At 39.9% G+C, this 23,020-nt stretch overlaps 1 protein-coding gene across 2 annotated transcripts in view; it reads left to right on the forward strand.

Annotated features, from left to right (window-relative positions):
* The first annotated feature begins 5,161 nt into the window (after positions 1-5,161).
* The window catches only part of RPRD1A (regulation of nuclear pre-mRNA domain containing 1A), a 47,367-nt gene continuing 29,508 nt past the window's right edge, over positions 5,162-23,020 (forward strand). The window contains 6 exon segments of one of the 2 annotated variants that reach the window (NM_001031005.2): positions 5,162-5,502; positions 17,939-18,068; positions 18,774-18,880; positions 18,963-19,057; positions 20,369-20,495; positions 20,593-22,580. In NM_001031005.2, the coding sequence (NP_001026176.1) occupies positions 5,352-5,502; positions 17,939-18,068; positions 18,774-18,880; positions 18,963-19,057; positions 20,369-20,495; positions 20,593-20,789 (807 nt within the window). In that variant the 5' untranslated portion in view covers positions 5,162-5,351 and the 3' untranslated portion in view covers positions 20,790-22,580. 2 annotated transcript variants of the gene reach the window in all.

The following is a 23,020-nucleotide window of genomic DNA, read 5'->3' on the forward strand; positions in this document are numbered from 1 at the left end:
AACTGGGACTTGACTGCACCCATATATTAATCACAGTGTGTGTTTTCATAGTGTGACTTCACTTAGAAGTGTAATGATGAAGACGCTGGATGTACATAGTTGTTCTGGCTGAATGCCTGACACAGGAAACAGGGACGGTTTTCTGCAGATGTCTTTCCATCTCCACCACAGAGAGCTAAAGAAATCATAGAAATGCTAGGGATAAATTTTTTGATTGTGCAATCTATCCTACTGTATAAGAAATGGTAATCTCTTGCTGGACCATACATACACATATCTGTAAGTGGTTGTTATTAATCTCCACAGCAACAAATAACTGCTGCATTTCATAAATTACATTAAAAGGTGAGGTGCTTTGTGGCAGGAACTCATTATTCACCCCAAGGTTTTTGGCTTGAGTAGGCAGCTCCTGTAGCTGACTTGAATGGGCTTCTTCCTTCTATTTAAGCTTTCTTTTGTTCTCTGACTGTGGGACTTCAAGTTGATTCCCTTTATTTTTCCAATTTCTGTCAGGGATTTGCCTTCTCGTTATACAGTTAACAAATGTGTTTGATGTTTCTGAAGGAATGATGCAGGAGAATTACCCTCACTAAGTCAGGAATTACTTTGCAGCTATGTTTCAGTGTCTTCACTTTTTGTTCCTTCGTCTATCCTTACTGACATATGCAACCAGGATCATTTCCACAGATTTGGGACGTGAGGTGCGCAAGCATACTGTAACAGACAGAAAAGTATTTAAAGTGTGAAACTCCAGAAACTGTTATACTGTGATAAATTAGAGACCCTGGATGTTCTGAATGCTCAGAACAATAAAAAACAAACAAACAAACAAACAAAAACAACTGATAATTCCGTGATACAGTTTTGAGATCCAGGTAGCAGCAACTGGTGTGCTGACTGACACAAATTCTCAGGCAGGAAACATGACTAGAGAAAGCCCATTCCTCCTTTAAAACCATCACATCTCCTGGATGGGACAATTTGAGGGGAAAAAAAGCTACAAAACAGAGATAAAAATGACAGAATGCCTCATATGGGGCAAGATACGTTTTGTTCTGAAGCAAGATCTGGTTTCAGTTTATAACAAGGAGTCACCAGGCAGAAGAGGGAAGTGTGGAATAAGTGTCTGTACCATCTTAAATTTGTACATGGCTGATCAACTATGTCTTCTAAACTACTATATACATAGATTGTTTTACTGCTCTGTGTAATGAAGTCAAATAAGGGTTCCTAAAAAATTCCAGTGAAGCACAGAATATTCCCAAAGCCAAATAAATCATCCAGCTACATCTCTGGACTTCAAGATAAAGTGGCTTATAAAGGTGATAGCTGTCTGGGGGGAATACCTGAGTGGAGTGCCCTCAAGGAAGCAATCACAGTTATAATTGACTCTGAAACTAAGACATGTTCATATCATCAAGCCATGAAATGAGATACTTTGGCTCTGTGAACAGCAAAGTAGTCAGGCGGTATCCATAATTTTTTTTTATATAGCATATATTTCTGGAACGCAGCGGTACAGTGCTGCTCTAAAGAGCAATCTCATTGAAGCCTCCAGCCTTCACTGGGGCTCAGTGACTTCAGCTGCATCTTCAAATGATGATTTATTTATTTATTTTGCGTAACCTGGTTTGGATCAGCTAAATTGTGCTAAAGAAAATCTTGACAAAAGGATGTGCACACATTGTAAAATTCAAAAGACAGCCCATGAACAAAGGCGAACAGAATAGCCTAGCCCCAGGCATAGGCAAAGTACTATTCCAAGTAATGTGTGCCAATGGAGTGTCTGAGGGGTGCCAGGCCCTCTCTGCCATGGAAAACAAGGGAAGAAGTGAAGACAGCTGGGACAGAGAGCCTGCAGAAGCAAATTTGTTAACTCCCACTGCTAAAAGAATGGAAGAAGTGGTACCTGCTGATTTCATGAGTGGCCCTCTGCTTCTTCAGCAGCACCTCAGCACATTCAAGTGCAGGCTATTTTTGTGACAATGGCAGAAGTACTGCAGGTTATGAGCTATGACCATTTTGTTGCACTAGGCACTCTTTCAACCAATGCAAACTGCATTCTTTGCCCAGTCCTTCAGCTTCGTCTGCCTTGCCTATCTTCATACTGCAATCTAATTTTTCCTTTTCTTGTCTGCTTCAGAGAAATACACTTTAACCCATATTACTTTATCTTTTAGTTTTCTACCTTTAAAAATACTTGGTGATAAGTCCTGGGGCAGTTTCATTCTGATCATGTCTCCAAGAGCACCGAGAGTAAGCCCAGCCACACTTCCTGAGGAGCAAATCCAACAAATAGAGCTCAGTGCTCTGATGATAAACTGAGATGATAGGGGCAGATGATGTGCACAAATACATGCTTGTGCCTGGGAATGATTGCTCTTGGAAGAGTACTTCAGCAGAGTCAAGACAGTATGTGTCCCAGCATCTTGGCAAAGCAAACTCTTCTCTTTGAACTGACAGGATGACAGAAACGCTCAGGTATTTGGAAAACAAAGAAAGAAAGAAAAAACAAGATACAGTGATGTGGACTGGCACATCTGCATCTTAGTGTAAATAAATTTTATTTATAAATAAAAATAGCACACATTGTGAGGATGCTGTATAACCTCTAGGTAGCCTCAGTCAGAAATGTAATTACAGCTTTGAAGTATCTGGAGATTTCAGGTCCCTTGTTCTACAAACATATCAACTAAGCAATTTCTCCACAGCCATCATCTTAAACTTTCACTTTCATTGGGTACACCCTGCTAGGAGCAGGAGAACACAGCTGACTACCACCAATCCATGGTGATCAGAAAAAAAGAAAGCAGAGCATAATTTTATTCTTAGGAACAGAGGAAAGATGTTTTTACAGTTTGAATACAGGAATGGGTGAGAGAAAACATCTATTTGCAAGTCTGCCCCTGTGGACATGGGTGAACTTTCCAAAGGCAGGTGAATAATTCATGCACTGTTTCTGAATTAAAGCTGAGATTTTCAAAACTCCACAGCAAACCAACCTGTGAATGCTGCCTGTCTGAGATTCACTTTACTTTGTGTAAATCTCATGGTAAATTTCCATTGCTCTGACTGGATAAGCATGGCTTTCAAAATTAGATTACTGATGCAATCATTTATGATTACAAATTTAATGTGTTATGAAGATTTATGAGGAAACTAAAATCTCAGTTTTGCTGTATAGTACAAGTTATATCATGAACAGATTATAAATCACTCCCTTGGCATTTAAATATATTAATTCACAGAATAAATACCTACCTCAGGGGATTCATTCCTGTTTGTTTTTCCTTATCTTTCCTGCTTTAACTTCTAAATTTTACAGTTTGTTGCCAAGTACTTTTTAAGCCAGTCTTGTAGTGAGAGAAATGCTTCTTGTTCCATAGTCATCCAAAAGTTTCCCCATTAATGTCAGAATACATGCCTCTCAAAAGCCATATTTGAATGGCAGGTACTAAATTACCATTCATATTTCACTTTTCTAATGTATGCATCTCTGTTAGCTCTGTATTAATTTTACTTCACTGGCCAGTTCTACTTGACCAGAGTGTCCTCTGCTGTACATTGCAAAAATAGCAATGTATTACAATTCTTCCATTATTGGTGATCAAAATGCAGTAAACTGAGACAATATGAGGCTAATTGGAGATCTCTAAAGATCATCACTTAATTTTCTCTCTCAAGAGCATTTCTTTAAAATCCCTTCTAGTTCCTCAGATGTCATCCAAGCCACAGATACATCTGTGTTTTTTTTTTTGTGAACAGAATTCATGTGAAAACCTCCTAACACTCCCCATTCACCCCCACAAATGTTTAATTTTTTTTTTGTTGTTGTTTGAAATGGAACATTTCACCAAGAACCAGTATTACGAAAATTACCTGAAAGTAATCATCTGGTCCATTGTCTGAATGTCAGACATGATATAGGGAGAAAATTTTGTTAAATTTTAAAATATAGGGTTTTTGTTTGTTTGTTTTTTAACTAGCTTTCTGCTTTTTAGTGATGGCAAACTGGATGTGTGAAAGGAACATCCTGTTAAAAGAGTGGATGTCCCAATAGTAAGGTATATGCATGTTAGAAATGTATGAGTTTTAGTGCATTACTGCTCTTTCTGAAAAGAAATTTTTCTTAATATCCAACCTGAACCCACCCTGGTGCAATTTAAGGCCATTACCTCTTGTTCCATCACTGTTACCTCCTCAATGCAACCTCCTATCAGGTTATTGTAGAGAGTGGTAAGGTCTCCCCTGAGCCTCCTCTTCTCCAGAGTCAACAATCCCAGTTCCCTCAGCAGCTCTCCATAAGACTCATGTTCTAGATACCCTTCACAGCCTCAATGCCCTTATCTGGACATGCTCCAGGGCCTCAATGTCTTTCTTGTAGTTAGGGGCCCAAAACTGAGCACAGTACTCGAGGTGCAGCCTCACCACTGCTGAGTACAGAGGGATGATCACCTCTCTGCTCCTGCTGGCAATGCTATTTCTGATACAAGCCAGGGTGCCACTTGTCTTCTTGGCCACCTGGGCACACTACCGGCTCACATCCAGCTGGCTACTGACTAACACCCCAGATTTTCCCCCACATAGCTTTCCAACTGCTCTGCCCCAAGCCTGTTGCAGTGCATGGAGTCATTGCAGCCAAAGTGCAGGACTCAGCAGTTGGTCTTGTTAAAGCTCATACATTTGGACTCAGCTCACTGATCCAGCCTGTCCAAATCCCTCTGTTGGGCCTTCCTACTCTCAGGCAAATCAACATTTACTCCCAACCTCGTGTCATCTCACTCACACACACACACACACACACGTTGCCTCGGGCCTTATTCGTGTCAGTGTTTTATGTTATTTCCCAGAACCAAAAGAAGACCCCCAACTCTTTTTTTTTTCTTCTTTGCTTTCCACATGTCACAGCTCTCAGGCCTTGTCAGAGCATCTCTCCAAAAGATGCCACACAGCCTGGCAATGAACCCAGCTCCGCTGGAGAAAGTGAACGTTCGGGGGAACGGTGATCCCGCACTGAAGCTGCGCTGGCTGACAGGGTCAGCCACCACCCCCCGTGAGGGGCGGGAGCCACCCAGCACCCACCCCCTCAGCCGCCTCTTGGGCCTCTGCCGGAAGTGAGGGAAGAAGGAGAAGGGAGGCGGGGCCGGGCGGCTCTCCGGGAGGTTCGTCCGCCGCCATTTTGCAGCGCCGGGCCGTCGGACCGTGCGGAAGTGGCGGCCGGCGAGGCGGGAAGGGACGGGGCTCGGCCGGCTCCTCCCCCGCTGGGGCGGAGAGGCGGGGACTGAGCGGGGCCGGGCCGCGCCGGGCCGCAGCCGCGCTGGTGGGGGTGGCAGGGCCGAGGGGGGCTCGGAATGTCGGCGTTCTCGGAGGCGGCGCTGGAGCGGAAGCTGTCGGAGCTCAGTAACTCGCAGCAGAGCGTGCAGACCCTGAGCCTGTGGCTCATCCATCACCGCAAGCACTCGGCGCTCATCGTCAGCGTGTGGGAGCGGGAGCTGCGGAAAGGTGAGGCTCCGCTGCGGGGTGGGGCCTTCCTCGGGGAGGCGGCTGTGGAAGGAGCGGGCCGGCCTCGGGGCGCGGCTGCCCGCGGAAGGGGGGTCGAGCTGCGTGGGCCTTCGAGCCCGGAATGGAGGCAGGGGGGAGAGAAAGGGCGGGCTCGGGTTCCTGGGGAGAGCGGAGCTGCAGGGGCAGGCGTGAGCCCCTGGGTGTCAGTGTGCCGTGAGTGTGGGCTGGGAGGTGCTGTACCTCTCTTTTTTTCTCCCCTCCCTTTCCTCCTCCCTCCCTCAACGAGTTGTTTGTTAGGAGGCCGACGATTGGCTTCCTTCTCTTACAGAATGACAAAAGGCAGTGAGGAAAGGGAAAGGAGGTGGCATGCAAGGGATTTAAATACTGGTAGTTAAGGTTCTTCCAGGATGCCAGGTCTCAGGTAGTCTTTCATCATTAATAACGCTGTTAACTACTATCTCTTTGTCCGCTTACGCCAGTAACTATTCATGTCGGGCAGATGAGGATTGGAGTAGCAATTCCATGTGTCCTAAAGGCTACTTTTACTGTTTTTGCCAGCTGGATAGTACCGATGCTAACTTAATAGAGGCGTTTATTTCTTTAGCTGTATTAAATATCTGGTGTCTAGTGTGCACCCTTAGTTACTTGCATGGCTTTCGTTTTAACAGCAAAGAGCTTTCAGTTCTTTCTGGGGTTGAAATGAAAAAATGGCATGGGAGGCCATTGACCCTCCTAGAAAATAACTTGATCTCGATTCCTTTAAGTATAAGTAAGTCACTTGCAAGGAGTGTGCCTTGCTTTAGAAAATGTTACTGTCTTCCAGTAGTTTCCTTTGGATCTCATTATTATATAGATCTTTAAAGGGAATAGGTTTTCAAGTGAAGAGGAAAAATAAAGCAAAGTCACTGTAGAACTTACGGAAGAGAAACCACTACCTTAGTTTTGAGCATCTAAGAGGGCTCACTGACCTGCAAAAATGATGTGTATTAGAATACAAAGAGTGTATGGCTGGTTCAACATTACTTCTTGGTTAGCGCACATAACTTCATAACAAAGTAACTGAACTACTCTTAAAATAATGTCTTGTCTGTGCAGCAATACTTAACTTTGGAATATAGCATGGAAATAGATTCCTATCAGTTCTCTAGGTTTTCAAATGGCCCCTGTATTTTTATTTAACATAGGCTTTTCTGATGAAATGTTGCTTTTTTGAGGCTTTAAGCTTACATTATTTTTTTTTTCTGTCCTGTTACTGGCTATCTTAATCCATAAATTGAATGACTTGAGTCTGTTACAAGTGAGGTCCTGAAAAGGAATACATATTTGTTGGTATATTTCATCTTACAGGAGGAAAAAAAAAAAGCAAAAGCGTTTTCAGTGTATGGCTCTTTGGAAGTATTTTCTTCATGTTCTGAGAACAAATGAATGGATCTTCCATTTCCATCTGAAACATCTCACATTTCCCAGGGGATTTAGACAAACGGTTTCAATGTCTGGTGTTCTAAAAGATATCAGAAAGGTGCCTTAAACTTATTGGTATTCAGCTAGAGGTTCCATTGTTTGTCTTGATAGTATGCACAGTAATAGCTCATGAAATTTAGCTCTCAATTTCAGCATTAACATAATTTTCCTGTTATGCAATTTGTTCCAAAGGAGAAATGAGATGCTCAAAACATGGCTAAATGCTTAGACATGTCATTAAGAGGCAAAGATAATGATCTTAAAGCAAAGTACTCCTGTGAGCTCTTTTCTTAGAAGTGGAAGCCAGACACTGAAAGCTAAGTCTGTTTTGAAGATGTAGGTCAAGAACTTCAGAGACGCATAGCTGCTATGAAGGCCGCTCCGAAGGTAATGCCTCCGATTGCATTATGTTGGCCCACATCAGAGATGGATGTTGGTGGTATGGCAGTAGAGATTGAACCTTCCCACCAATATTCTGTTGAACTTTATTGCTGTATGACAGATGGCAGCAGAGGGGCAGTCTGAAAAAATGGTGTCTGATATGGAAGTGCATGTGAAGCAAAGATGCGTCATTGTATTCCTCCATGTGGACAAAATTGCATTTACTGACATTCATTGGCACTTGCTGAACCCTGATGGAGACCACCCAGTAGATGTGAGCACAGTGAGGCAGAGGGTGGTACATTTCTGCATTGGCAACAGTGATGTGAAAGACAAGCCGTGTTCTGGACAGCCACACACAGCTGTCACACCACAAAATGAAGAGCATCTTGATCAGCTCATCCATGTGAATCAGCAGATTACGACCAGGGAACTGTGAATGAAGCTGAATATCAGCTTCAATGTGTTAGAGGTGGCAATGTTGGAATATTGTGAAGTTTGTGCCTGGCGGGTCCCATGAATACTCAGTTTCCTAGATTGCATCATTACTGGTGAGGTGATGTGGTGTCACCTCTATAAGCTGGGGTCAAAATGGAAATCCATGGTGACACGTGAATTCCCCACCAAAGATAAAGTTCAAGATGCAGCTCTTGGCAGGTGAAGTGATTTGTACCATCTTTTGGAATAGAAAAGGTGTGATCCTTCTGGGTTTCCCTGAACTGACTGCTACATTGTCACGCTGTCTAAGCAGAAAGCACCAACTTCCAGAGTCTGGCCAGAGGAGAAGACAGCCTTTCTCTTGCAAGCAGTTTGAGGACTGTGGAGCACGTTGCCAGTCTTGGCTGGACTGTCTTGTCACACCCACTATATCATCTGGATTTGGCGCCTTCCAACTTGCATCTGTTTGGGCTAACGAAAAGCGGGCTGCATATGGAGAACTTTCCTAGCAGTGACACCATCATAGCAGCTGTGAAACAGTGTGTCACCTCTACTGGTGCAGATTTTTACAAGCATGGCACACTTTGCCGGCAAAAGTGCATAGCTAACAGTGATGGCTGTGTTGAAAAATAGTGTTTTTTGTAGCTGAAAGTTTTCTCTGTCAATTACTGTTACTGTGCTCTATTTCTGTTGTAGTTCCCATGGAAATAAATAGGAGGCATTACTTTTGAAGCAACCTATGTATAATTGTCTTTATCTTCTGTTTGTTGAAGTGTCATCCAGCTTTTGCAGCTTCAAAGCACAATTTTTCTGATGATTTCTTTGGAAGCCAGCCTTCAAGGGTGTGTAAAAAACATGTCATCACCTCGCTCTGGCAGGAGAAAGTTCCTTTCAAGGTCCTGGTCATCTTCTGTGCCATTAGGTTGTATGTAAAGTGTTTCTTTCATATGTTCCTCTATCAACTCGTGAAGCTGGCATGGCTAAAACGTCATGGAGTTGAGTGCTGGCAGTGATGCCATGAGTAAGTTTAATTATCTTGACTTGCCATTTTTCAAGTCATAGAAATGTGATTTCTGTCCTGTCAGAGTAAATCAGGCTCTATTTGGGGAATGTGAACACAGAAATAATTGGTATTGTCTGTCACTATTGCTAGCCTGTATTGTCCTTGAAATGAAAATTGGACCTTGCCTTCTTTGAATTTTATTTCCTTCAATTTTATCACCTTCTTAAAATTATTACTCCCTTCTCCAGACCTTCCTTCAAGTCTGTCTCTTTTTGGGCTGGCAAAAGATTATGCTACAACACCGCACAGTTGTGTTGAAAACAATGCAGTGCAATACTTAATTTTTCTGGATGCTTTCATTTTGGTTAAAAGTCCTTGTTTCAGATGAAGTTGCTTGAATTTCTTTAAGATATTCATTAAAACAAGTACTAGGTTCATCATTCTTCTCTTTCTAAACGTTTGGTGCTAATTCTTTTACTTTCAAAATAGTTGTTGCCTTTACGTCATGTTGCAGTAGAGGTGAAGAGATGACATTCCTAATGTGCAGCTAACTTAGGCAACACAGATGCCTGGGCAACATAAAATCGTAGTTTCCTTCTGTTAGCTTGGCTACTTGGTAACCTTCAGGCCCTGTGCTAGGGTGTCTTCACAGATTTGTGCACCTCTTTAGAGAGGTTTTATGTATTTATGTATTGGCTGTTTGTGTTTTGCAAAAATATTGTAAACTGTGGATTGTCAGAGACTCCTAGTAACTTTCACAATATGCAAGTAAAGGATCTTCATCAAATTACAAGTAGAGGAAATGTTATGTTTCCAAGGCATGCTAACTGACCTCTAATGTATGCTAATGAAAGTAACTTTGTCACTTAGAATGGAGCTGTGGCAGAGCTGCTGCCCAGCCTGAGATATTAAGTACTCCCGATTCTTCATCTGCTCAAAACTACTCAGGTGTCACTCTGGGTACTGCGTGCTTTAGCACAGGAGTGCCCAAACTTCTTGCTTTCCAGGACCACGCTGAGTGAAGAGGAATTAGGCTGCGTATAAAATATATGATATCGTTTATATAAACAAGTAACAAAGCTTTTATTTTTTGTATTTATTATTAAAAGATAACAAAACCACAAAACCTAGTAGGTTAGACATGCATATTTTAGTGTGTATTGTGTTTTTTTTTCATTCCAGTTATGCAAGATATTAACTGTCTGATTTCTATGGTGAATGGAGGATAGATCCTTTAGTTCATTGACGAATCAAATAAAGAGTATGCACCAGATGTGTTTAACTTTAATTACAACTGTTACAACAAAGATTTTTCCTGTTTTGATAGGTAAGCAGAGGTTCAGTGACAACAGAGCAGCTTTTCTTCTTTGCTAGTGGTTAAAATTTAATTAATTTCTGTTGACGGTTTCATGCACCGTGTGGCTTTCCTGTGCTCAAGATGTAACAAAAACATTTATTTCTAAATAGGTAAGTCCCCTAATGTGAAGCTAGTGCCCACACAAAGGATACTGAGTATAGTATCACAACTTTAGGCTTTTGGCTATGTTAGCACTGGATTACTCTGATCATGAGTCTGCATTGTTTTGAATTTCATTGTTGATTTATGTAATAAACATGTTGATGATGAGGACACTTCTTCAGTACTGCATTTCTGACATGTGTTACTGATGTCAAAATCTGTTACACAGTTTGGATTTCTATTGTAGGTTATTTTTTTTTTTTCCCCATCCTTGGGATATGGCAGCTTCATGATTGTTTCGTTGTAACTTGTTGAGTTAACTGTAGCAATAATGTTGCCACAGCATCTTAATTGCTTTCAGAGACCTTTTGTGTAGTGGTTAGATTGCGAAGACTTTGAAAGGGTGTGCACTGAGGAAAATGGTCGTGTTTCAGCTATATTTCATGAAATCACATGTAGAGGTTGTGAACTTAGAGTTGGAAGGGACCTTTAAAGGTCATCTAGTCCTACTTCCCTGCGGTGAACAGAGACACCACAGTTACATCAGGTTCCCCAGGGCCTGATCCAGCCTCTCCTTGAAAGTCTTCAGGGACAGGGCATCAACCACATTTCTGGGCAATCTGTTCCATTGCCTCACCACCCTCACTGTAAGAGATTTTTTCCTTATGTCCAACCTAAATCTACCTCCTTCAAGCTTGAAGCCATCTCCCTGTGTTCTCTCACCACAGATCCTTTTAAGGAGTCTGTCCTCTTCTTTTCTGTAGCTCCCCTTTAGGTATTGAAAGGCCACTATCTTGACACTTGAATTTAGTTGAGTCATAAGCTTGCTTATTAGTTAAGTAGGACTAGTTAATTAATCATATGAATACATCAACCAAACCTGAAATGCAAATAGTGAGCCCATTAAACCTTTACATGTTATGTGCCCTTAAAGGGATTGTCTTACAGGGTGTTGTTTAACTAGCTAGTGGCATTGCACATAGACTACTGTTGTTTAAGTCTGTGGCTACTGATTGGCTGCTGAAAAAAACCCTAGGAACATTTTTAAGAGGCTCTTCTGAGAGGGAGACAAAGGCTCTTCTTTTGTATTTGCAGATTAGATATGTTTTCTTGCATCCATCTGTTCCTTCCAGATTTCAGGATTCTTGGCACCTGTAGATGTTGTTTTGTCGGTGTTTGTTTGGTTGTGTGGTTTGTTGTTTTTTTTTTTTAGTGGAAACTTCTATTCCGTAATTCAGTATCAGATTTCAGGGGAGTGGTAAGCACTTGTTCAGTATGCTCTCTCTTGTGCTTATGGTGGAAATTGCTAAAGGCTTGACTTCTAAGGAAACAAATATGGTGCTTCTTATTTCATGCTCCAGTCAGTTGCATTTAATACCTTCTTTACCTGTAAGCTCATTTTCTTCTAGCTTTTCTAAGTCCAGTTATGTCACTCGATATTTACATCCTACTGATTTCTTAGTAGATTTGTTACGTGTTATCTTTAATTTCACATTCAGATATCTGTTTCCCCAGTGCCTGGCATGGCATCTCTTAGATCAGTCAGTCTCAGAAACAGATGCTGAAACTCCAGATTAACAACCAATTTCTTGTTTTGGCTGTCATCTCTTTCATAACCTGATCTTTGTCTTCACTGCAAAGCTTATCCATGTTCCAAGAACCGTTGTATATCTTCTTTGAGACAGCTGCAGCAGTAAGTACACTTATGCTGGTACATAGGGTTATATTTTTAGCACTTGACTACCATTTTACCTGCTGTTCAAGTTTGTTATGCTTAAGCTCTTTTGTGTGTATGCGATGAAGTCATTCAGTGGTAGAAGAAGCAAGTATTTTTGCTTATTTCTAATTTTTATTTTTGTATTTGTCTGCAGCTGCTGCTGAGACGTATGCTTGTGTTTGGACCCTCGCTCGTTCTAGCTGTTGGCATTGATGCAGTGTATTTTTCTGAACCTTGTATCTGTTGTGGCAGTTGCTCAGTGCTCCAGAAAATTCTAAGATAGAAGATCATGGTATGCAGATTGAGAAGGCCTAACAACATTGAAAGTATGTTTGAAAGTTGTGCTACATCTGTGTTCCTCTGATACTGCTTTGGAGCAGCAGCACAGCTGAAAGTGATGAAAGTGCATTGCCTTGCAGATATGTAGTAAATTTCAGTTAACAGGTTCCTGATTGTAAGGCTGTTATCTTCTATGGTAGGTAATGTAGTTTTTCTTCCAAGAGAGGGAATCTTTCACTTCTAATGGCTGTGAAGGTGTTTTACTTAATAGTGACATTGTGTCATTAGTTAATGTAGCAGCCTTAAGAAAATAAACAGATTTCTTTTTTCTTTCTATTGAATGAAAACATTATGGCTGACTGATTTTACTGGTTAGTAGGTGGTATTGAGGAGGCTAATAAGATATTTAAGGTGGGATACTTGTGGGAATCCAAACAAAGCTTCTCTTCTTTACAAAAAGGATCAGAGATTGACTAGAAGCAGATATTCAAGGTGAATGGTTGTTGCTAAGTTAGAAAACAGAATTTGCAACATATGTGCTTTATAAAATGATGTGTGTTCATGTGCAGTAGATTGGCAATGTAGGAAGCTTTCATATATTTGGTTGTATAATCCAACTCGACTGGCTGAATATGCTCTACTAGCGTTTAAGAACGTAATGTGTACAAACATAATATATTTACAGTTGTACCACTTGTATCCTGATATCTTACCTGCACCTGCCTGGCTTTCATAATTCTGGTTCTGAATATGTAACTTGAGTGATTTAAAAAATAATAATAATAATAAATGTCCCTATCCTACAACTGTTGATTCATATCCATTTTGACATTGTCCCAGGCCAGGCAGTGAGGGAGTTACTTTGATTCTTGCATTCAGGTGATTCAAGGTACACAAAGTACTACAGGACGTTTCTGCAGAGTAACTGTGTTGGAAAGGTTTATTTGGTTTGTGACGATCTTCTTTGCATCCCTGTGGTAATTGGATGCTGGTGGCCTCTTTCTCAGCAATGGCTGTAGGCTGTTTCCTTTCACTGTTAGACTCCAAACCCAACACCAAGATACCTGGACCATCAAACCGTGGACATGCATTGTGTAGGTAATATCCACTTTGAAAAGGAAGCACAACAGTTCTCAAACCTTGATCAAATTCAGCTGGAGAATTAGATGAGTGTGCAATATTGAACACTTGCTTTAACTTTTCCTTGATAGATAGTTAATGAATTTTCAGTTTATGTGCTGGTCTGATAACAGCGCTTTTATGGATTATCTTATCTTTATATGTTCTTCTCTGATGATGGCCTCTGGAGTTATTTTTTAGAGGTGTGCTTTCAATCTTGTCTCCAGAGAGTGCTGCCCTTAGTCAGCTTGCGTGAATACTCGTGTTAGTTCACGGTGAGCTTGCACTCAAGTTTCAGTGCTGTTTAACTTAAAAAGATAAGCTGGTACAAAAAAGCTTGAATGCTTGTTGGGTGTGTTGAAAGATGTCATTCATCCTCTCATGCAAAGATACAAAGCATGTAATGACACACAAAATGACCTGGGGATTTGGGGACGAGTGCTGACATTGTTATGCTCTGCTGTGTATCTGTAGACTAACATAATTCAAAAGAAATTGAATGAAATTCTTATCTAAAATCATACTAGAGGACTTCAATTAACAGCTCTAACCACATTTTTTACTGATGTGGGGTTTTAACTTACTGTTGCTCTTTTTCTCAAAACCTCTTGTTAAATATTATTTTCAGTTGAGGTCAGTTGACATAGCAAAACCATTAACATTTTCAGTTGGGTCAATGGTCCATTAACTTGTAATGTGTTTTAAGTGAAATTCTGTGCTGTGTGCTTTTTTTTTTGGAGTTTCTTCTGCTATGTGTGGGGTGGCAAATACTCACGGGTGATTGGAAGGAGTCCAGCAGAGTGCCATCAGGGGAGTGGAACACCTCACCTGTGAGTAGAGGGTGAGGGAGTTGGGACTGTTCAGCCTGGAGGGGAGAAGGCTCAGGGAATTTCATCAGTGTCTAGAAGGCCTAACGGGGCTGGTGCAGGGAAGATGAAGCCAGGCTCTTTTAAGTGGTACCCAGCACCAGGAAAAGAGACAGTGGACACACATTGAAACACAGGAGGCTCCCTCTGAGCATGAGGCACTTCTGTGCTGTGTGGGTGCCATAGCACTGGCACAGGTTCCCCAGAGAGACTGTGGATTCTCCTCCTTGAAGATTTTCAGAAGCAGCTTGGATGTGGGCCTGGTCACCGTGCTCTGGATGGCTCTACTGGAGCAGAGGTTGGAGCAGGTGGTCCGAGGGCCCTGCCAACCTCAGCCGTGCTGTGAGTCTCTGAAGTATCTTTCAGTTCTAGGGAAGGAGGGGTAAAACAGCATGAAACAAATGGGTCTGTTTCTAGTAATCTTCATGGGAGCTCAATTGCCAGTGCCAGAAGGTAAACCTGGAGAAGATAAATAAGTGTAATTATTGATTACTGGAGTTAACCTCAGTGAACATAACCACCTTCCTGCCTTACCAGGTAAAGTCCTTCCCAGAGTACTAGAGTTTCTTGTAGAGGTGGCTCTTGGGCATCACAGTTCTCCAAGTACTGTGGGATCAAGCATACAATGTCAGGGCATCTGTGTTGGACTAGAAGAGAGACAGGATATTTTAAGCAGGATTAAGAACTACATGTTCCTAAGAGGCATAGGTCCCCTGAAGTTAAGACTTGGTAATGGAGATGCTGAGTCTCTCCAGGGTGGCTGCCTTATTATCTTAGTTGCAGGTGAAATACCATGAGTATCTGCTGAGTATTGGGTGCAATTAAGTGTAAGGTGTGTTTTTGAAGCATGCTTGATTTCTGCTGCCAGGTGTTGACCCTCATAAGTGTCATCATGAATGCTTTAAGAGAAATCTGTTTATTATGGCCCTTATTCCAGCCAGCACTATGGGCCTGTTAAAAGATTTCAGAATCTGGTGCTTCTGTGAGCTGCTTTGGTGATTGTGGAAGAGGGTAGATGTTAAATCTGAGACAAGTAGAAGAGTTACGTGAACACTGCACAGAGTTTCTGAAAATTAGAATCAGTTCAACATAGATCCTTAATAATTTAATGTTTGCAGACTGTGCTGTTAGTGAACCAATGACTCTATGGGCTACTTACTGCTAGCACTGTATACTCGAGCATTATATACCACGCAAATCCTCCTTTAGCCTAAGATCATACACAGTTTTCTTTCATTTCCTTTAAGCAGTGCTTTTTTCTACTAACCTTCCCTGACACCAAGGACACTTGTTTTTGTTTAAATATGCAAACTGCTCTGTGATCCATCTTGGTATATCAAATCCCAGGATGGAAAGTAATCACTGCTGCTGAAGAGAGATGCTTTAAACAGAATTTTTCAGAATAGGTCTGGGATTTAGTTTTGTATTTCAGGCTTCAGTAGTTAACTTGCTGTCATGGTAGCAATAGAACACCTTGTTTTTCTCAGCTGAGAGTTGTCAACCCCATTTGCTAAAGATTACGTTGCATATTTGTGTGTGAGGCAGAGCGGTAGTAGGTCAGTATGTAACTCCTGAAGATTTAGGAATTAAAAGGAGCCCTTCCAGCGATAGGCAAACATTTTAAGCTTTCACTTTTGCACACAGCATTGTTACAACAGGAGGAATTAAATTTTACTTTGCAATACTTCTTAGGAACGTAAAGGTGGAATTCATAAAGTCTGGGTTTCTAACCAAAGCCAGAGCAGACTTTAACAGTGTTTTAAGGATCTTTGTTTATTTAATGTATCGTTGTTACAGTTAAGCAGCAGAGGCAGACTGAAAAAGTAATACTAGAGGAAATAAGCTTGAAAGTGAGTTTGAGTTTTAGCATGCTTTTTGCAAACACTGTGCACTGGTCTGCTTATTGTAGAGAATAGACCGAGTATGGTCTTTGTGAGGATTGCAGCCACCTGATTTCAAAGCGCTGCATACATCTTCAGTCTTTCTTTCATGACTCAGGTGATTTGGTTACTTGGTGGAGGCAAGAAAGGTGAGACCTGTCACAAATAAGTTGCATCGCTGAGGACTGAAACATCATTTTTCTGTGAAAGGGACGGACAAGGACTTAGCCTTCCTGCAGTTCAGAGCTTGTAGTATATGGCGAGCTGCCTGCTTTGTTAGAATTGTAGTCCTAATTCTTAGTTCCTCTGAGAAACTGAAGGGACTGGGGTCAGCTCTAGGAAGTGGTTTATTTTGTTGAAGCTGTGAGACAGACTGTGTTTTCTAAGACTCCCTTTTTGAGTAGTTCAAATCTTTCTATGTGATAGAGCTGTGATTTACCTGTAACATAGGTAGAAGATGTTACTATATTTCCAGGTAGGTACATTTTTACTTTTAATACAGTTTTTTTCACTTTATCCAAATTTCTATTTTCTTGGATGGGCATGTCCAACAAGTTTATAGGAAACAGTCAATATTCCACGTAGAAATCCCTCACAGGAGTCTTGCTGCAGTGCAAGACTTATATTCAGAGACAGTGCCTTAGAGTGGAATTATCTCAGCATTGATTTTGTGTATGTGTGTAAAATGGGTACTTCTCTTGTTTGTTTGCGAGATTGGAATGGAAACTAACAAAATAAAATCATCCTGGGAACTGAACACAAGTTCAAAAGAATAAGTATAAAAATTTCTATGTTGTTCTTTACAACTGTGCTTTAGAGGGCAGAAACTATTAGATCTTTTCCTTCTTCATGAGAAACTACCTCTCTTTTAAAGAGAGGGCATGCACACTGAGGTTGTATGCTAGTTACTGATATTGATGATTTTTCTGTTATTAACACAAGATTAGAAGAATTGAAATAAGAATTGCAGCTCTGAGGAAATCCATAAACTCATGAAAACTGGATGAGGTGTGATGGTAAATTAAAATAACTGAGTAAAAATGGAAGATACGTGAGGTGGAATTCATTCTTTTGCAGATTGTTGAGATAGGGGTGAAATGCTTGAGATGCTTGGAAAGAGAACTACTCCAATCAGAAAGCAATTTTTGAAAATGTTTTCATGAGGTTACAGCTGCATGCACATAAATGTTTTAGTGATCAGGCGATGAGTGGACTATCAAAGTAGCACGGAGAACGGAGATTAAGAATTGCCTCAAGAATGAGAATGAGGAATTGTCTTATAAGACTGAGTGAAATTCAAACCAGAAATGCGTTGTTCAGGTGAGTGATAGTGGACCTGTACAGCTCCTTGTTAGAGGGCTTCAGTGGGAGTAAGAAACTTATGTTGTCTTAAAGGTGAGCTGAAGTTCTTGGAAGAAATCCATGAAGGCTTCCAAATAATCCATGTACACTAGGCTCAGGAAAACACCTGAAAGCCTGAAGAACACTTTGGGGTATCACATTTTTTTATATACTTGTTTCTGGAGATTGAGCTGGAGGGAAGTTGTGTCACGAAGGAGGAAGAATCTGAGCTAACGCTTGCAGAAGAGAAAAAAATCAGTGTATGACCAAGATCTCTGTGCATTTATAAATACAATATAAAAATATATATAAAATATAAATACAATATAAAATTGAAATGAAATATTGTGATAATGAGAATAGGAAGAAGGCCATTTAATTTGGCTTTTGCAACTAGTGTAGCAACAGAGGAACAGATGTTCTGGATAAACTGGTATTTGTAATTATATATTTCTAATATTCTGTTTTATTTATTGTTCTTTTTTTCATTAGCAAAACCAAATAGGAAGCTGACGTTCCTGTACTTGGCCAATGATGTCATACAGAACAGCAAAAGGAAAGGACCGGAATTTACAAAAGACTTTGCTCCAGTAATAGTGGAGGCTTTTAAGCATGTTTCAAGGTACAGTACACTGTTATGTGCAGTGCCCTTCTCTGTGTTTTGACAGATTACTTCTCTGTTCATCCATCTGGCCCAGGTAGTCCTTATCTGCTAATGTTGTACTGGAAGTCTTGTTAATATTTCTAGAGATTTTTTTGATCTTGAGTAGTCTTAATGCTGTTAGGTAAAGTCATGTAGTAAACTCATCTGTGTTCAATCATTTTTCCCTCAGAAAGCTGTTAGAAGTGCCTTAATTTAAGACTTTCTGTCTGCTGCAGCAATCTGGTATGTCTCATTACTGCTGTTCATGATTTGTTTTTTTCCAGCAGACTATTCTTCCTGTTGTATTAGAATGATGTTAGAACTTTGGTACAGAATTATTTTCATATAGTGCTTTAGAGCAGTTGAAACAATCAAACAAATAATTTGCAGCTTTTGCATAATGGGAATACAGATATACTGTGGGAATACAGACATACTATGGATTGACCAAACTAAAATAGAAACGGGATTGGGCACTCAGTTTTTTGTTGCTGTTGATGCACTTGCTGAAACACCTTGAACTGGTCTTTTCTGTAAACTGTGGCTTTGATGTTTTCTGAGGTTATTGAACTTCTCATACTTTGATAAGGTATGCCAAGATTCTTCTATGAAAGATAATTGTACTGTAATGTAATTGTGATGTATTTTCACCTCGTGTTCATTTTTCTTTTTTTCTTGTTACAGTGAGTCTGATGAAAGTTGTAAAAAGCACCTTGGCCGAGTGCTGTCTATCTGGGAAGAGAGGTCTGTTTATGAAAATGATGTATTAGAGCAACTTAGGCAAGCTTTGTGTAAGTATTTTGTTTACATATGAAAATTCAGCATCTTGTTTGAGGAGTCAGAGGAATCAAATTTCAGTTTGTTTTCATTTAGATGGAGACAGAAAAGTGAAGAAGCGTACGTATGAACAGATAAAAGTTGATGAAAATAACTGTTCACCTCGAAGTTCTCCCACTGACCCTCCACAGGTAAAACAACATTTATAAAATTCTGGTTTTGCATATGGTTTTGTAGATAATTTTTCAGGCGCTCTTCTTTTTGGATGGCCTTTGCTTTTCCTTTTAATAAGTTTTACTTCTATGGGCAGGGATGACCACACCCCTTTCTTTAGTGTAAGTGGCTGAACTATGTCCCAGTAGGATACAAGATTTCCCCAGACTATGTTCAGTTGTATGTTATGACCCCTGTTAGCTTTGTAAGGAGAAACTGCTGTGCTTTTTACCTGTCCATGCAACCTTGAGGCAAGATGAATCTTACTGGCTACATCAGTTTGTTTCCTGACGATACCTCTTGCTGGAAACCTTCATTCTTCTGTGGAAAAGGTAGCTTAACATTTATGTTGATTTTTTTTTTAGGAGTATAAAGGAACTATTGGCTCTGCAACACCTTCTAATGTTTCTGAAAAGTAATGAAAAAATTAGTCTGTCATTTGCTATCCCTTTGTGAGGTGTAATCCACCAAAGGTTGTGGACTATGTTTAACTTCAGGCCTCATGAAACTTCCTCCTTGAAGTACTTCAGGTTACAAGTTGGAGCTAAGACATTGAACATGCTGTAACGTCAGTGAGATTGGCACTAAAACAAAAAAATTGTATGAACTATATATCTTACTTTGCCCATTTTAGAATTTTGGCATTAGCTTTGATAATGTTTTAGGTTCTCTTTTGATTTCTGGGGTAACAAATAACGCATGTAATTGGAATAAGATTCGTAGTATTTATCAATAAAATATTTTTCAGTGTTACAGTCATGATGCTTCAGTAAAGTTCTTTTCTATTTTGCCTTGTTTTGACTTTTATAATTCTTGTGTTTTTTGGTTTTGTTTTTTTTTTGTGGTACTGTCCCATTTCAAAAGGTTTTTGTTATAGCAATGAATGACTCTCCTGAAATAATCATGATTTAGTATGTTTCTGTATAACAACTTCCAAAGGAAGTGCACTGATCTAATCTGGAGTAGCAAAGTACAAGAGAATAGTTTCAAAAACATGTAGTAAAATGAAAGGTACTGTAAAATAATAATTACTGTCAAAAATAAAGTGTAAGTAGTCCTATGCCAAGAACTTCAATGAAAAATCTGTTGTAGGAAGGTGACCTATAAAACTAAGGAACATTGCAACATTTGTCTGATTTTTTATTTTTTTTGTCTGAGAGGGGATAGAGTTTTCATATGATGCTGATATCATAAGTGCTTTTAAAAAGACCATAACCTTGTTGTGAAATACTGTTTTATACTAGGATTTCTTTATTTAAACTAGTCTTCAATCTTGCATGCTTTTTCAGACCATGGATCTCATTAGAGCATTGCAAGAACTAGAAAATGCTGCTTCTGGGGATGCAGCAGTTCATCAGAGGATAGCTTCTTTGCCTATAGAGGTCCAAGATGTGTCCCTGTTAGACAGGATAACAGGTGAGGGTTGGGGGTCCAGTAACTGAAATGCTCTTATTCAAACTCAGTGACATAGAATGAAGTCATGCTTTACCTGTTTCTCTCTGCTTGCTTTTAGATAAGGAATCTGGGGAGCAACTTTCCAAAATGGTAGACGATGCATGTATGTTGCTGGCGGATTACAATGGCAGGTTGGCAGCTGAAATAGATGATAGGAAACAGCTGACTCGAATGTTGTCAGACTTTCTACGATGTCAAAAAGAATTTCTTGCAGAGAAGGAACATAAGCTGGAAGTGCGTATTGTTTTGTTTTAGTCCATTCCTTGATAAAGCTTGATCTTGCAAATGTTTTTAGCTTGCCCAAACAGCTTTTTTCTTCAAAGGTAAATACCAGCTAGATCTTTGTTTTCAGCACATTAACAAGATTTCTTTGGTTCTCACATTCTAACTCTGTTAAATCAGCAGAACAGTAAGTAATATTACAGTTGTGATCATTTCAGTGTTTGTCTTTGTTTTTTAGCATGCTCAGTCCACGTGATAAGTAAAGGCTTTATTTTTCTTGTGGAGATAGAAAGTCTTAGCGGTACAAACTTTTAATTCTTCACCGAGTACGATTTTTCTTGTTCTTTTCATTGTTGTAAGTTTTAACTATGTATTACAGGCTTAATAACTTTCTTTTTGTGAAGAGGATTGATCTTTCTGATAATTGTGTGTTTGTGAAGTTGCTTACAGAATGAGAACTTAATTACTAGTTTCAGTGTAACTTTTTAACCTGACTCAAAGATACATTAGTAAAACACTTTTAGGTTTTGCAGCATTGATTACAGCTGGCTGTCAGCATTTTCAGCTGTAGGGGACAGTAGAATAGGACAGATAATTAACAAAAGAAGGGTAAAGGTTGAACAGATCAATGTGAATGGATGATCTAGTAAATTATCCCAATGCTTACAATTATCAGTCACCTGTTTTCCTTGCCTACTGCATAATAACTGCCAAGACTGCTGGTGAATTTTACACATTCCTTAAATAGGTCATAATTTCATGTCTGTTCCTTCCCCAGTCCATTATCTGAAATTTGAGATGTAGGTTCAAGCCCTGACTTGGATGTTACAGCAGTAAAATTGAAACTGCATCATTTTGCAAGGGGGAAATAGCTGTACAGTTGCAATGTCCTGTAACTGTAGCATATGCATGTAGTCCTTATGTGGTACGCAAATTAATTGCTTTTCAGGTCTCATGTGTAACAGGTCTATCATAAAAGATTTCTTCATGCTGTGGTTTCTTTACTGTTTTGTAACATCGTAACTTGAACTCAAGTTTTATAGCATCTTGGTTCAGAAAAATACTGTTCGTGATGCATCTGAAGTTGCCTTTCCTAGAGTACTGTTGTTTCCTGACCTTTGCTCTTGTGCCTCACAGAAAAGCAATTGATGAAGGTTTTTTCCTGCCAGCTTCACTGTATTTATCCTTACCTGAGGGAAGAATGTCGACCAACTTCATGTAAGATAGATGGTATGCATGGTAGTGTTGATTGCAGTAGCAAATGATCCATCTGGTCAATGGAACCTGAAAGAACAGGAAACCTTAAGCTCTTCGTCACCTGCCCTATCTTCCTTGTGTGAATATAATGTGTTTGAAGGACGTAGTCCCACTGTAGTACTTTGGGAACAATTGTCTTCTTTTTGTAGATCGTTACCTGCAATTACATCTATTTAGGTGTAGGCTACTGATTTAGTGAATTGCTCAAAAGGTAGAGAGTTCTTTGGACAAGTTAATACTTCCGTGGAAGCCAACGCTTGATCAGTCAGGAATTGCAAATGGAGTGCAACTTTGAACATATTTCACTCTTGTTGGCTGTTTTCAACAAATATAAAATGGTTTAACTTCCCAATATTGCTAGGTCAGCAAGTTCATTTAAGAAAAGTAGCTTTAAGAAAAGTAGCTGTAGTTCATAACTAGTACTCATGCTGTCATTGTCCTTAAACTGAGTTGCTTGACTGAATTATTTACATAGTTAAAGAATCTTATTCTAATACAGCACGCTTCCAATTTTGGACTGGTTTCAGTGGTCTTTCCTTACAAAGGAGGAGACAGTAGTCTACAGTGTCTTTTTTTTTTTTAAACAAATGAAGTGCTAGGATGTTGAGGTATACTCTAAGAATGTTTTTAGGCTGATCAGTGTGGTATAAATATACCTATAAATATACCTAGCTACTAAAACAAAAATACCACACCTGAGAAAAGATAGTGTTATCTCAAGGTGCTAGTAAAAGAGCTGAGAGATAGGAAAAACACAATAAGCCTTAGAAATCAAACTTCTAAACTTGTGTTGAGGTAAGTGAAGTGACTTATTTTATACTTGCTACCAGTAGTGCCTTTTAGTTTGTGAAGTGCAGGCTGAAAAACATTCTGAAGCTTTGAAATGCAAGATCAGCATGTCTTCGTGATAATGTCCATAGTCAGTGGATTGAATTTCTCTTTTTATATTCTCTTAAGGAGTAGATATTTTCTGGTGTAAATACCAATTGCCTGCAGCTAGATGCATT

The sequence above is a fragment of the Gallus gallus genome, chromosome 2, assembly GCF_016699485.2.
Source record: "Gallus gallus isolate bGalGal1 chromosome 2, bGalGal1.mat.broiler.GRCg7b, whole genome shotgun sequence".
Lineage (NCBI taxonomy): Eukaryota > Metazoa > Chordata > Aves > Galliformes > Phasianidae > Gallus > Gallus gallus.